The sequence below is a fragment of the Mustelus asterias genome, chromosome 25 (assembly GCF_964213995.1).
Source record: "Mustelus asterias chromosome 25, sMusAst1.hap1.1, whole genome shotgun sequence".
NCBI lineage: Eukaryota > Metazoa > Chordata > Chondrichthyes > Carcharhiniformes > Triakidae > Mustelus > Mustelus asterias.
Window position 1 is genome coordinate 35,219,193 of NC_135825.1, and position 14,583 is coordinate 35,233,775.

Here is a 14,583-nt window from a genome sequence, read left to right on the forward strand (position 1 = left end):
GCCAGGACAGTTAGTGAGATTTTGCAAGCCCAGGCAAGTCATGGGGGTTACAGATAGTGTGACATGAACCCAAGATCCCGGTTGAGGCCGTCCTCATGTGTGCGGAACTTGGCTATCAGTTTTTGCTCAGCGATTCTGCGTTGTTGTGTTTCATGAAGGCCACCTTGGAGAACGTTTACCCGAAGATCAGAGGCTGAATGCCCATGAGGTACATGAGGACGGCCTCAACCTGCATCTTGGGTTCATGTCACACTATCTGTATCCCCCACGACTTGCCTAGGCTTGCAAAATCTCACTAACTGTCCTGGCTGGAGACAATACACATCTCTCTAACCTGTGCTTAACCCTCTTTCCACTCACATTATCTGTACCTTTAAGACTTGATTACCTGTAAAGACTTGCATTCCAACCATTATCTTGTAAATTGAGTTTGTATCTATATATGCCCTGTTTGTGAACACAACTCCTCACTCATCTGATGAAGGGGAAGTGCTCCGAAAGCTTGTGGCTTGTGCTACCAAATAAACCTGTTGGACTTTAACCTGGTGTTGTGAGACTTCTTACTGTACATACTGACAGACAGGACATACAATGTAAATGTACTGAGACAAAGGGTGAGATTTTAATTCATTCAAAACCCGACCACTTACACAAGAGCTAAAACCAGGCCCAGAGAATCAGTTTTTCTTTCCTCTGAGGTTGTCTTCACAATGCATCATTCCCCAGTCATGGACTGACAAAACTAAACTCAACAGTTTCCAGCGGCAAACACGCCTAAGAATCAGACCTTCAGCTTGGGAGTCAAGCACTCAATTATTTAAGCTACTGGGTCAGCTTTTTGAGCTTTTGAAATTGAACACGTGGCTCCGCTCGTACTTACAAGGTGTGAAGCTTTGGCAGGAACTGAAAGGCAGATTTCCCCACAAACTGGATCGGATTATCATAAAAATGACTAGAAAGGAAGTAAATTGTTTAGATAAGTTTTCATACGACATCCATCAATGTCAGAGCTCACATCTGCTTTGCCGATGTGAACAGAGTGTAGAATCAGTTTAAATAACAAAATGTACAAGAGTTGCCTGCAGAATTAACTGAAAGCAGCCAGACAATCGGACATGAACCCAGATGTTTTATTTGTGGCTGCTTGAGCAGATGATGGGGGAGGGTTTTCTCTAATTAATAATAACATTTGTGAATAAGTCTCGGAAACACACTGGATGGCAACAATATGCCAGTGATTAGCCAACAATCTGTTAGGTCCCTGGTAGCAGAGTGAGGACATGTTCAAGTGAAATTTCAGGATACAGGGATAATATAATTAAAGAGTTAACTAAGAAAGGCACTTGACCCACCCAGAGTGGCTGAATAGTTTATGTGTATTATACCTAATTGAATATATTTATATTAAATAACTAACCAAATAGCATTGTTTCGCTCACAGAAGAGTATAATTATTAGGTGTGGAACTCTGTTTCTGCCAAGAAAAATAAATAAAAGGCATTTCTTGGAAGTGTGTAGTTAAGTCCACACCTGCATTCTTAGTATTGCAAACATTAACCTGTTAATTGTTGATTCAGCTACTCACCTTTCATCTAAGTAACAGCTTCTAAGGACCAAAAGCAGTTTCAAGTATCCACAAAATAAACATATTCCCCAGTTAGATTACCTCGTGGAACTAAAGTATACTCATATATTTATGTTTGCATATAAAAAGAATGGAAAAGAGTAAGAGTATTTTTTTTGCCAAAAGGTTCAATTCATCCTCTGATGAAGCTCTCCATTCCAGATTAGCTCCCATGCTGGTTTTACTTTGAAACCCCAAAGTAAATGCAGCTATTCAGGGCTTGGGTACTCTTTAATGTCAATGATGTCAGCGGAATAACTCAGGAGGCAAATAAGCTTAAATAGCAGAGCATACAATTTGTTTTTTTTGTATTATTTTTATATCAATCTTCTCCACTTTAATTCTTTACTACGAGCATTTTTTAAGGGATAAAGTTCTATAGGCACCGATTACCATCTGGTACCTCATGCAGATAATAATTGTTCAGATATGAACCTGAACAACGAGTGTTAATCAGCTGCTTGGCATAGTGACCATCACCGAGTCCTGTCCTCACTCAATGACTATCCACAACCATTTTCACAGGTTACTGGATCAGTGATCTGGAGTGGGAACCTGTCCAGTTTTTAACTTCCGAAACTGGATATAGGTGTTGCGTCCTTGAGCCAATGCCCCAGGTGAAATCAGCTACCTTACCACACAGTGGGGACTACTTCACTGAATAAATGTTCGGAATCATTGAATTAAAAAAAACTTTAAAGATATTTTTATAATTTCACTTCGCATTTTGAACACTTTACTTTCCCTTAAATTTTTGCATTGTTATGAAATCTGGATGGCACTGTGGCACAGTGGTTAGCACTGCTGCCTCACAGCACCAGGGACCCAGGTTCAATTCCGGCCTCGGATGACTGTCTGTGTGGTTTGCACATTCCCCCTGTGTCTGCGTGGATTTCCTCTGGTGCTCCGGTGTCCTCCCACACACTAAAGATGTGCGGGTTAGGTTGATTAGTCATGTTAAGTTGCCTCTTAGTGTCAGGGATATTAGCAGGGTAAATACATGGGATTATGTGGATAGGGCCTGGATGAGATTGTTGTCAGAGCAGGCACAATGGAGTCTGCACGTTCTCCTTGTGTCTGAGTGGGTTTCCTCCGGTTTCATCCCATAGTCTGAAAAACGTGCTGGTTAGGTGCATTGGCCATGCTAAATTCTTCCTCAGTGTACCCAAACAGGTGCTGGAGTGTGGCGACTAGGGATTTTCACAGTAACTTCATTGCACTGTTAATGTAAGCCTATTTGTGACAACAATATATAAACTAGAATATAATATTGTTTGCCATATTGATGTGTTTTGAATACTGGCAGCAATATTAGAGGCAAGTGAATTTTGTCCATAAACAGTCGTAATCAAGGCTCAATTTCATTGTTTAGCATCCTCAGTGATATGACATACATAGACAGACTGAAACAGAATGGGTAACAACGAATGTATGAGATGGTAGCAATTAAACTTACATTGTCTGAAGCAAGGGATTTCCAACAAAAGCCCTTTCTGGGATAGCTTTGATATTGTTGTTATGGAAGCCCCTGTAGTACACATCAGGAATACATCTGATTAGTGAAGCAATCAAGGTCAAAGTGAAAGTTTTTACAGCACATTCCAATTATTGTTCTCCCTTTAAAAGAGACTTCTTAATTTTTGATATATCTTATCCCAAGGGAGTTCAAATCATTTTCCATATTGGATTTATACAGTGCCTTCCCAGATCTATCAGACATGTTTCAAAGGACAGAACATACAATTGATTATTTTGAAGTGAAGTGACTGTCATTTGCTACAACAAGACCTCACAAAACGCCAAAACATGGGTGGCCAATTCATCTCTTTTTGATGGAATTGGTTGTAGGACGGATGTTGGACAGGATACCAAAAGAACATCCCTACTCTTTGAATCAGGTCTTTAGAAATTTAACCATCCTTGAACCACTGGGATAGGAAGGCAGGACATTATTTTATATCTGACTTAAAGGATCACACCTTCAATAGTCCAGAACTCCCTCACAGCCTGCCTCAAATTGTCTGATGCTTGGATTGAACTCACAGCCTTTTGATTCCCAAGAAAATTGCTAACGAGTTGTGACGTGGACGGTGGCACAGTGGTTAGCACTGCTGCCTCACAACACCAGGGACCTGGGTTCAATTCGTGGCTTGGGTCACTGTTTGTGTGGAGTTTGCACGTTCTCCCCAGGTCTGCGTGGGTTTGCTCCGGTTTCCTCCCACAGTCTGAAAGATGTGCTAGTTAGGTGCATTGACTTGAACAGGTGCTGGAGTGTGGCAACTAGGGGAATTTCACAGTAACTTCATTGCAGTGTTATGTAAGTCTTACTTGTGGCTAATAAGTTAACTACTTTTTTTCATATTTGTGTGACATATTTTGTATCCGATTTATTGAAATGGATATGCATATATTCTCAAAGCACTCAGGTTGCCTGGCCTCAGTATATAAAGCTGTTCTTTATAAATAATTACAGTTTAATTAGGTGTATCTTGAGGGGATCTTTCCCTCAAAACATTGTATAATTTTTAAATTGATCAGTGGAAATCAGGATTTACAGAAAAATGAGCAGAATTCTCTGGCCGTACCCCCTATAGCTGGTTTTCCCATGGCAGAGGCGGATCGCCATAATCCACTGGTGGAATTGTCTAGTCCTACCAAAGTCAATGGTGATGTACATTCCTCACCCGTGCTGTCATCAGGGAACCTGTGGTGGGGTTGACTTTGGCGGGAGCGGAAATGCCAGCGAGAACGGAGTATTTGGCGCTCAGCCAAATCTTCATTCACTGCAGCGGGACCAGAGAATCCCAGCGGCAGGTGAAGTCGGAGAATTACAGCCTGGAGGTGATTAACAATGCAGCTGTCCTTTGTTACTATCACAGTAAAACTAATAAGAACACATTGATCTTGCAATCCCACAATGCACTGGCTTGCAAAGTACGGCAAGCTTGACAGAACATACAATACATAACAAAAGTATTGAAGGTGTTGTGTCAGCCAGTATTAGAAATTTTGAAGTGCTGTCATATTATTTGGCAGTCAGTTCCCTGTCTGCAACCTAATTCTGTGTGTGATTTTAAGAGTGAATGGTTTAAAAAAGCAATCTTGAACCTCTCTGAGGTAACTCAGTCGGTCTTTCCTGCTACTTCGTATAATGTATGGTTATTGTATACAGAATTTGAACTTGCATGCTTTCAAACGATTTGGTTTGGAAATGTACAAGTCCTCTTGCTGTTTTCGGGAATGTTACATAGACAAATGCATGCCTTCTTCTCTGATACATTTACTGGTGATTTTTGAAGTTCCATGTGCAACTTTTTCATGATAAAGCGATACTCACAGTTCTTGAAGCTTGCTAAGAGTTCTGATAGCCACAGGAAATTCAACCAAGTCATTATAATTCAAGTCTCTGGTAAAGCAAAAAAACAAAAAAAACTTATTAGCAATATTTAATTGTGTTCCACCTTGACACCTTTATGAATATTTTTGAACTGACATATCAGAACAGCTGTGTTGTTCACTTTTGAATATTGTAAAGCCACTCACGTAGCATGTTCCATTAGAGTGCAGATGAACCTCAAAAGTATTAGCACAATTTTAACCATTTTTGTTTGGAATTTTGCAAAGTGTTAAGGCCAGAATTCTCCGGTTGTTCACAGCGCACTGCAGTTGCCAACGAGAATGGAGAATTTGGCATTCAGTCAAATCTCCGTTCACTGCAGCGGGACTGGAGAATCCCAGCTGCGGGTGAGGTTGGAGAATCTGGCCCTAAGTGTAAATGGGGAACAATTATGGTTCTGAACCCAAAATCGTTTTGCATTGCACTTTGTTAAACTATGCTGAAAATGTTGGAATTTTTTATTTAATCTGTGGCCTGAATTGCTTAACATACTACTCCATGTTCATCAGCTCATTTCTCTGTTAACCCTATATTTGTCCAATCTATTCACACTGTAGTGAGTTACAAACCAACAGTAAAGAATGGCCTGTCAAATAAACAGTTGTCTATTACAAGTTAGAATACTTAAAGGCCTGGATAGAGGGGATGTGGGGAAGATGATTCCATTAGTCAACGAGATTAAGATCCAAGGACACAGCCTCAGAATAAAGGGACAACCCTTTAGAACCGAGATGAGGAGGAATGTCTTCAGCCAGAGGGTGGTGAATCTATGGAATTCATTGCCACAGAAGACTGTGGAGGCCAGGTCATTGGATATATTTAAGCAGAGATAGATAAGCTCTCAATTGGTAAGGGGATCAACGGTTACAGGGAAAAGGAGGGAAAATGGGGTTGAGAAACTTATCAGTCATGATTGAATGGCGGAGCAGATTCGATGGACTGAAGGGCCTAATGCTGCTCCTATATATTATGGTCTTATCAAGTTATTAATAAATGCCAAGGCTAAGTAACTTCATAAATTGCTCACTGTCTTTTCTCATTGGTTCAATGCTATCCAACAGGAAATAAACTATTGAAGTCTTGAATAGTGAAAGCTTGGTTAATCAAGATAATTATAAGTTACACTCATGCCACCACCAAAGCTAATTACAAAAGTCATTTATATTAATCTTGGAAAATATTTGATACTTGAACACCTTAGAAAATATGGAGGGAGAAATTCATTCACTTATTGCTGCTGTACAGACGTCTGCTGATTCAGTGGGGCAGCTAGGATTCCACAGACCATAGAGCCTACGTGGCATGCTTCAAGAATATCAATGAAGAGATCCATGTAGGTCTGGGTCCAACACACTGCCTGCCCCCAAGGAATTGACGTAAGCTGAACAAATTTTTTCCCCATGGAGATTAAGTAAACCTTCGAAGATTGTTTGATTTTACTGAAACCTTTCAGTAGTTATCCTGTATCAAAATAATGCAATGAAGACACTAAATAATTTTAGAGACAAGCTAACCTTAGGGATTTAATGGACCATCTTCAAATTTTATTGGAATTAAATCCTAGTGAACAAATAACTAGTTTGAATATTACATATTTTTGTTTGATTGAGGTTCTATAAACATATGAAATAAAATAGTAATTAATAAACTTCCATGCAACCGTTTAAATACATTGCTTTATAACTGTCTATACCGATCCCCGTTCCTCCTCACCCCCCCTTTCTTGAAGGAGCTAACTCATGCTAGCACATCATGCATGAATTGCCTGCACTCCCTAATTCCTCATCTCAATGGCTGTTTGTCATCTGCATACCTTGGCATTAACCCCAATATTACCAGGAACTGGCAAGATGTCAAGTCAGCCAAGGGCCCCAGCAAGGCCTAATTAGAATATTGCTGGGCTGATCCCTGCTCACAGCCAGGCATCCTTAGGGGTAGTCCTTGGCAGTTGGAAGAGTATCAACTCCATGTCCTGATGAATGGAGGAAGCTTACCTTTGGGAGAGGGCAGAGGGAGGCTGGAGATTAAGCCAGAGTGGGAATAGGCTGTAGATTAGGGCTGCATAGCTGAGTGTCGGTGGTAGGTTATAGATTGGAGGCCAAAGGCTTCCTTATGAGGCTTGGGGGTGGAGCACTTTTGTTCATAATCGAAGTCTGAGTGTCTGTAAACTATTTGACCAGTGCCCAATCCTCTTCCTGCCCATTATTTACAGCAGTGAATTTTCCAGCAGTGTTCACCGAGGTAGCAAATGATAAAAAGAAGCTTGGATGTCAAATAATACTTTGAACCAGACAATTGTCTATTTTGTGGAGGGGAGAAAAAAATTAAGTTGGGAAATTTCTCAACATGTCCTGATGTGAATCCCATTCAAAAGCAGTGCTGGTTCTGTCTGTAGCATTGCCAACATTTGTGGGTTATTTATGAGCCCTCCCTGCAGTTCGTGTAAGTTTTCAAATGCATTTCAGACTTATTGCATTATTTCTTTCTCTAATTTACTCTTTCCAAGGACCTCCAAGCTGTGGAATTTTCCACCTCTGGCTCCTTTTAAAGCTAGTGGTGGGTGGGGGAATAAGTGGGAGGTGGATTCTATACATTATGTTTGGAAATTTTATTTTTACACATGGCAGAAATTTGCTCCCTTGGTGTAAGTGAATCATTGCTTCTTCATTTACCATCATCTACTCCTTAAGGAGCGATTTCCCAATCTGGTATGTTCAACTGGTGGTGGTGCTCAGCTCTGGAAACTAGGCATGTGCAGCCTATGTTATTCTGGCCATAAATCAATGGACAAAAAAGAATAAGCCTATGATTCCTTGACTTGTGCTTCCTCTTGAGTTGTGATCCTCATTGGGAATGCCAGATCACAGAATGACCCCATTTGCTATTTTTACCCTTGGTGATTTCCTACACTAGAGACCTGGCTGTTTCCCCCTTGAAGCTCAGAACAACCTTCAAACATAGGATTTTAATGGTTATCTCTATTGAATTAAAGGCATATAATTGCTTGTACCAAATCTTACAGGATACATTCCAAACATTTAGCAGAGGTAATGATAAGCGCATTGAACAGGATATGTGATAAAGATATTTAATCAGTTACTTAAAGTTATTTAATAGTTGGGCATCCAGCAACTGAGTTATTCCATTGTCTCAATTTTCATTACATAACACCATTTCCCTCTTGCTGCCAATTTTCTATAGACTTAGGTCAGGATTTTCCACCGTTTCTCCCCCACTGCGGGGTGTTTTACTGTGGCGGAAGTGGTTCGTCATTGGCCGCTGACAGGATCTTCCAGTCTCGCTGATATCTGCGGCATTTTCCATGGTTCACCCATCCTGCTGCTGGGGGACCCACTGTGGGAGATTGCCTTCAGTGGGACTAGAATTGTAAGTCATATTATACACTTTTACAACTGTGCAGAAAGCTTCATAGGGGTTCATCATAGAATCGTAGAATCCCTACAGTGCAGAAAGAGGCAACTCAGCCCATCAAGTCTGAACCAACCACAATTCCATCCAGGCCCTATCCTGTAACCCTAGGTATTTACTTTGCTAGTTCCCCCTTACACTAAGGGGCAATATTTTAGGCTGGCCAATCAACCTACCCTGCACATCTTTGGAGTGTAGAAGGAAACTGGAGCACCCAGAGGAAACCCATGTAGACATGGGGGAACATGCAAACTCCACACAGACAGTGAGTGGCCTGAGGCCGGAATTGAACCCAGATCCTTGGCGCTGTGAGGCAGCAGTGCCAACCACTGTGCCACCCAAAATTCAGTTCTTAAAGATATGAATACATAGTGAGGTTACTACATTTAGAATATTGAAAACTTTGCTGCACCGCATGGAGTCCACAGTACAAATAGATTTCTACTCCAATCTGCATTTTCTAAAAATCTGTTGCAATTTATCATGCTTAGGCTCTTGATTTACAGTGCCAATAACTACCTTTCACCTCCCCTGTGTCAAACTCAGTTTTTCTCACAAGACTTTCACTCCTGAGTTTCTTGTTGTATTTTAATTCATAGCGATTATGCGGAACTGCTGAAAACAGTTCACTATCAGATAGAAATTGCTCGACTCTCAAGGGCCATTTTATAGTGAAGGTGAAGTGTACGTTTCTAATGGGGTGCCTCAAGTTACAAACACTTTTCCTGGACTATCAAATTTAATAATTAAGTAGCCTTCCGGGCAATCAGTGAAGAGGCAAAAGTTGATATTATCCTCGGGCTATGTGGGTTGACATTTACCTAGAATAGCTTTAAACAGCTAGTTTCCTCCTTGGGTAAAAATATCAGTGGAACAACTTACTTCTCTGGGCGAATTAGCAGAGGTTCAAAATGGTGAGAATGATGGTGCAAGCACTACAATGGTGCATTGTATTCACTGAATCCTTTATTTAATTGTTTTAAATCCTGTTTATTCACGAGATTTAATTATTGGCTATAATCATTCAAACATCAAAGCTTTTATTTTAAAATCAGTGCTCTGTGCTTTTTTTTTATCTCCCATAGTGGTTGTAGTATTTGTTAAAGATAGACTCCTGTGCACAATAGACAACAGATGCTTTTAATAACATTTTGCAGTGCTTGCCAAATTCACTATGAATACAGCAAACCTCTTGCAATAGAGGTGAGTCATATTTGAAAAATAGTGCCAGGTACTTTGAATCCTTCATTGTATAGATTTAGTCACTCTGGACATACAAAATGTAATTTATCTCGAGCCGTTTACAAAAATTGCAGTGCGTAGCTTGATATCCATCAAAAGCATAGTTAACTCTAGATATAATTTAAACACAAAAGAAACGTAACTGTGTAAAACATAATAGACAAAACAAATGGTGTATTGATGTTGTGAGAATTTTCTTTTATGGGAGGTGATCTGATACTATTTATAAGCCTATGTGTACATTTGAGCCAATAAAGTTAGTTATTCGAAGACGGTTTTCAAGGTCTCAGTCAGATGAGAAGCATGGTAGAAACACTCTGGACATTACAAGGCTAAACTTATCAACTATTTTCTGCTGCCATCATTTTGTTTGGGGCCTACACAGGGTGGCCCAGCCCTCATATTTGAATTCTGGTCCTATGGCAAAGACAGGCGTAATTTTCAGATAGTTCCGGGCGAGAGCATGTACTGCACATCCTCAGCCCGTTGTTGCCACAAATAGGTACTAGAGAACAGTGACCTGAGGCTGGAATTGAACCTAGGTCCCTAGCGCTGTGTGACAGCAGTGCTAACGACTGTGCCACCGTGCCACCCAAAATCCAGTTCATCCAGTTCTTAAAGATATGAATACATGGTGAGCTTGCTACATTTCAAGTATTGAAGACATTGCTGCATGGTGATACAGTGGTTAGCACTGCTGCCTCTTAGCGCCAAGGACCATGGTTCGATTCCCAGCTTGGATGACTGTCTTTGTGGAGTTTGCACATTCTCCCCGTGGCTGTGTGGGTTTCCTCCGGGTGTTCCCGTTTCCTCCCACAGTCCAAAGATGTGTGGCCATTCTAAATTGCTCTTTAGTGTCATGGGGATTGGCAGGATAAATACATGGCATTACATGGATGGGGCCTGGGTGGGATTGTTGTCGGTGCAGACTCGATGGGCCGAATGGCCTCCTTCTGCACTGTAGGGATTCTATGAAAACCCAGCTCTGATAGGAGCATATTATATTCAAAATAGTAACTGTGTCTCCTAGCTTTACTACAACACATTAATATCTGTATAATAACAACAGCTTTCCACAGGTTTGAGTTTTTAGTATTTAGTAGCTGGAGGAACATGCAATGATGAACTCTTGTAATCCTCCTCATCAAACCCTTAATAGCTATTAAGGGCTTTTGTTCTTTTTAAGACACTAATGATTCCCTTGCTGTCATGACAGTCAATTCTTTATTTTTCACCCTTGATCAGTAATTAGTTAGTGCTCCTATGGATTCTCTCCCCATTGCCTTACTCCTAGTATCAAACTGTAATCAAGTCTTCTGTAAAGGTTGTCAGTTGCTTTTAATTACTGCTGACGATTCGGAATTTTTATGTCAAAACCCGACTTTCTCCTTAACAACAAGGAATATGCATATTTTCACACAGGATTGCTTATATCTGTGTCTTTTTTTAAACACTCATGCTTTTGTCCAGGTACAGAATAAAACAGGTTGTAGCCCCTTAATTTCTGTCAATACATACATAAATAATTCACTTACCCAGCCAATCGTTACGTGTTTAGAGTACCAAATGTTTTTGGTACCATGAGAGTACCATGCCTTTTTTTCAAGATGGCGCCAGAGCGAGTTGGCTTCTTGCAAGCTATGACCAGCAGACCTTCTAATTCTATCTTTTACTCTCGTTCTATGCTTCTAAAGCATCACTCTAACTCCTTTAAACTCTCTAGCAATGCTTTACTATCTTGCATTAAGTTGATCTTTCTCTACATCCTAGCTATAACTGTAACACTACATTTTGCACTCTCTCGTTTCCTTCTCTATGAACGATATGCTTTGTCTGTAGAGCGCGCAAGAAACAATACTTTTCACTGTAGGTTAATACATATGACAATAATAAATCAAATCAAAAAATAGACCTGAAATTTTAATATTCATCTTTTTCAAATAATTTTCCACATTTGTGGACTATATATCTTATTGTAATTGCCTGCAGGGCAACAGCTGACACATGCCGATATATTTACACACCTTTGATCAACATGAAAAAATGGCAAGGCATTAAAAATAGTCATTTATCATCTGCTTTTTTTGTTGTTGATGTCATTGTGCGAAACGTTGCATCAGATCTGGGACATGAAATCAATTGACTTTTTTTTAAAACACAAGTTTAAGTTTGGATTAAGAAAGGCAACTGCGAAGGATCGAAACTCACATGGGGATTTGGGTAAAAGCAGAATTAGGAATTTGACACATTCTAAGTTCTGTAAACCATCAAGTAAATACTTGATTTATTTACTGTAGGAAATGCAGGCTTAGATCCCCGAATGAAAACTTACCTTGCTTTGGCAAAAAGATACGACGGCACGGTGGCACAGTGATTAGCACTGTTGCCTCACAGCGCCAGGGACCCGGGTTCAATTCTGGCCTCGGGTCACTGTCTGTATGGCGTTTTCTAATTCTCCCCGTATATGTGTGGGTTTCCTCCAGCTGCTCCTGTTTCCCCCCACAGTCCAAAGATGTGCGGGTTAGGCTGATTGGCCATGCTGCATTGGCCCTAGTGTCAGGGAGATTAGCGGGGTAAATATGTGGGGTTGCGGGAAAGGGCCTGGATGAGATTGTAGTTGGTGCAGACTCAATGGGTCAAATGGCCTCCTTCTGCACTGTAGCGATTCCATGATACTGACTTATTAAGTACGCAAAAATAGATTTCTTGAATGAAAGAGTAATTGTCTTACTGCACTCTCAGCAGGACATCTTGTCTTCCGGAAGTTGATACTGGAAATTTGGTATAGACTTTGTTTTTATCACCATTAAATCAAATAGGGGAAGGGGAAAGGCAGTGACTCATCTGTGCCCATTACCATCAAAAGCCTGCATCATTGGCAGTCTCAGAGAAGTTATAACATGTGGAGGTTATTAGCGGTGCTGTTCTTTGAACAGGGTTGGCCCATGCCACCAAGGAAAGCCCTTTGTGGGCCACAGGGCGCCCGGTCAGGAGGCTGCCAACTTTATTGGCCAGGTTCCCAATGATGTGTACGGACTCCACATTGCTGGTAGAATATCAGCGGCAGCAGGATGAGCCCTTTGCACCATTTGTAATGACCATTTTGAAATGTCTGTAACATTTCTTTGCCCTCAACCAAGTCTTGCAAACGGGCACATATCAAGGTCCAGGACTATGTGCTGAGGGATGCACTCAAGCTTGGGGCAGCCGTCGCCAAGGCACAATGGGGGAAAGGCCACTGTGTGAGGCCTTTCAGCCAATGTAGACCGAGGGACAAGTAATGGGGAAAACCCCTCGGACTGTAGATAATCTCTAACTCTATTAAAGCACCACAAAGTGCAATTTAACCAATATACATAGTTTGATAAAGAACTTTGGATTTATATTGAAATACATGTAATGTTCTTAGACTGAAAACAGCGTACATTTTGAACTCAGGGAAAATGTAAATATGATTGCACTTTACTGTTGTAATGATTGGAATGGTTTTTGTAATATTCTTCAGATTATATATGAATAAAGTCTATTTTTGAAAAAAATCTGTAACATCTCTTTGACTATATTGAAGTACCTCAGAGTGCAATATGATGTGTGTAGAGAATCTGGATGTTGCACTTTGTGTGATCGCCATTTTGAAATATTTGTAATGTTCTTTCAGATATTTTACGAATAAACTATATTTTTGCAAAAAGAAATGCCCACAAGGGGCTATTAATTAGTCACTTAAGGATTTTGATTGTTCTCTGGACAAAAAGGTCATCCTCACTCTTCCCTGCCTTTGATTTAAATCAGTGTGGAACTGGGAAGGTGATGGGAGGTCTGTCCCCAGCGATCCCTCCCCCAATTTTGCATGCACCACATGTCTTGTGGGTAGAGGAGCAGGGAATGGGAGCAGAATTAAATGATGTTTATTGGGCGGCATGGTGGCATAGTCTGCATGTTCTCCACGTGTCTGCATGGGTTTCCTCCAGGTGCTCCGCTTTCCTCCCTCTGTCCAAAGATGTATGGGTTAGGTTAATTGGCCATGCTAAATTGCCCCTTAATGTAAGGGGGATGAGCAGGGTAAGTGTGTGAGGTTACGGGGATAGGGCCTGGGTGGGATTGTTGTCAGCCTAGGCTTGATGGGCCGAATGATCTCCTCATGCACTGTAGGGATTCTATGATCCATGTGTGCAACTTTTGTCACCCAATTGCAAGAAAGATATGTGAACACATCAAGAAGCATTTCAGAGAAAATGATCAGGATGATTCCAGGCTTCAAGTGTCTAACTTACGAAGAAAGAGTCAAGTAACCTAACTTCTCTGCAATGGTGAAGGTTGAGAGGAGACTTATGTGATACAAGTCTTCAAAATAACAAAAGGCACCAGTCAATTCAATTTGGACAATAAGCAAAATGTTGAAAGAATGTTGAGAAAAATGTTGGGAAAATGTTGAGGTTCACAAGGTCCCTCTGCAAAGTTGGAGGTGAAATGTTCTTGCCCCTTAATGCAGAGTGGACATGCGCAACAGACTCTTGGAAAAGATAGTCGCTTCCAAATCAAGGAGAGAAGGGAACTGTGTAGCAAAGAGGTTTAAGGGGGAGTTCCTGAGGGTGGATTCATTGCTACAAAATGCAGAGCACCCTGACAAAGAGATTGGAACCAGAGTAGCACAGGATGAAGGCTCGGACACCAGGTTCGAGGTGGTTGTAGATACCGGCCAGGGCAAGACCACAAAAGGATTTGTAACCGAGTGTAATGATTTTCAATTCAATGCCTTAGGAGATGGGATGCCAGTGGAGGTCAGCAAGGACAAGTAATTTGGACTTAAATGGAAATATATGGAAGTTATAAAGTAGAATCAGACCATTTGGCCCAATCAGTTTTTTCAGTGTTTACCCTCCATGTGAGC

General features: G+C 40.9%; 1 protein-coding gene across 1 annotated transcript in view; it reads right to left on the bottom strand.

The window, feature by feature from the left end:
- The window catches only part of lgr6 (leucine-rich repeat containing G protein-coupled receptor 6), a 287,303-nt gene that overhangs the window by 36,798 nt on the left and 235,922 nt on the right, over positions 1-14,583 (bottom strand). The window contains exons 7-9 of the mRNA XM_078242326.1: positions 4,962-5,030; positions 3,081-3,152; positions 881-952 (exon numbers count right to left, since the gene is read on the bottom strand). Of these exons, the coding sequence (XP_078098452.1) occupies positions 881-952; positions 3,081-3,152; positions 4,962-5,030 (213 nt within the window). The remainder of the gene's footprint in view (positions 1-880; positions 953-3,080; positions 3,153-4,961; positions 5,031-14,583) is intronic.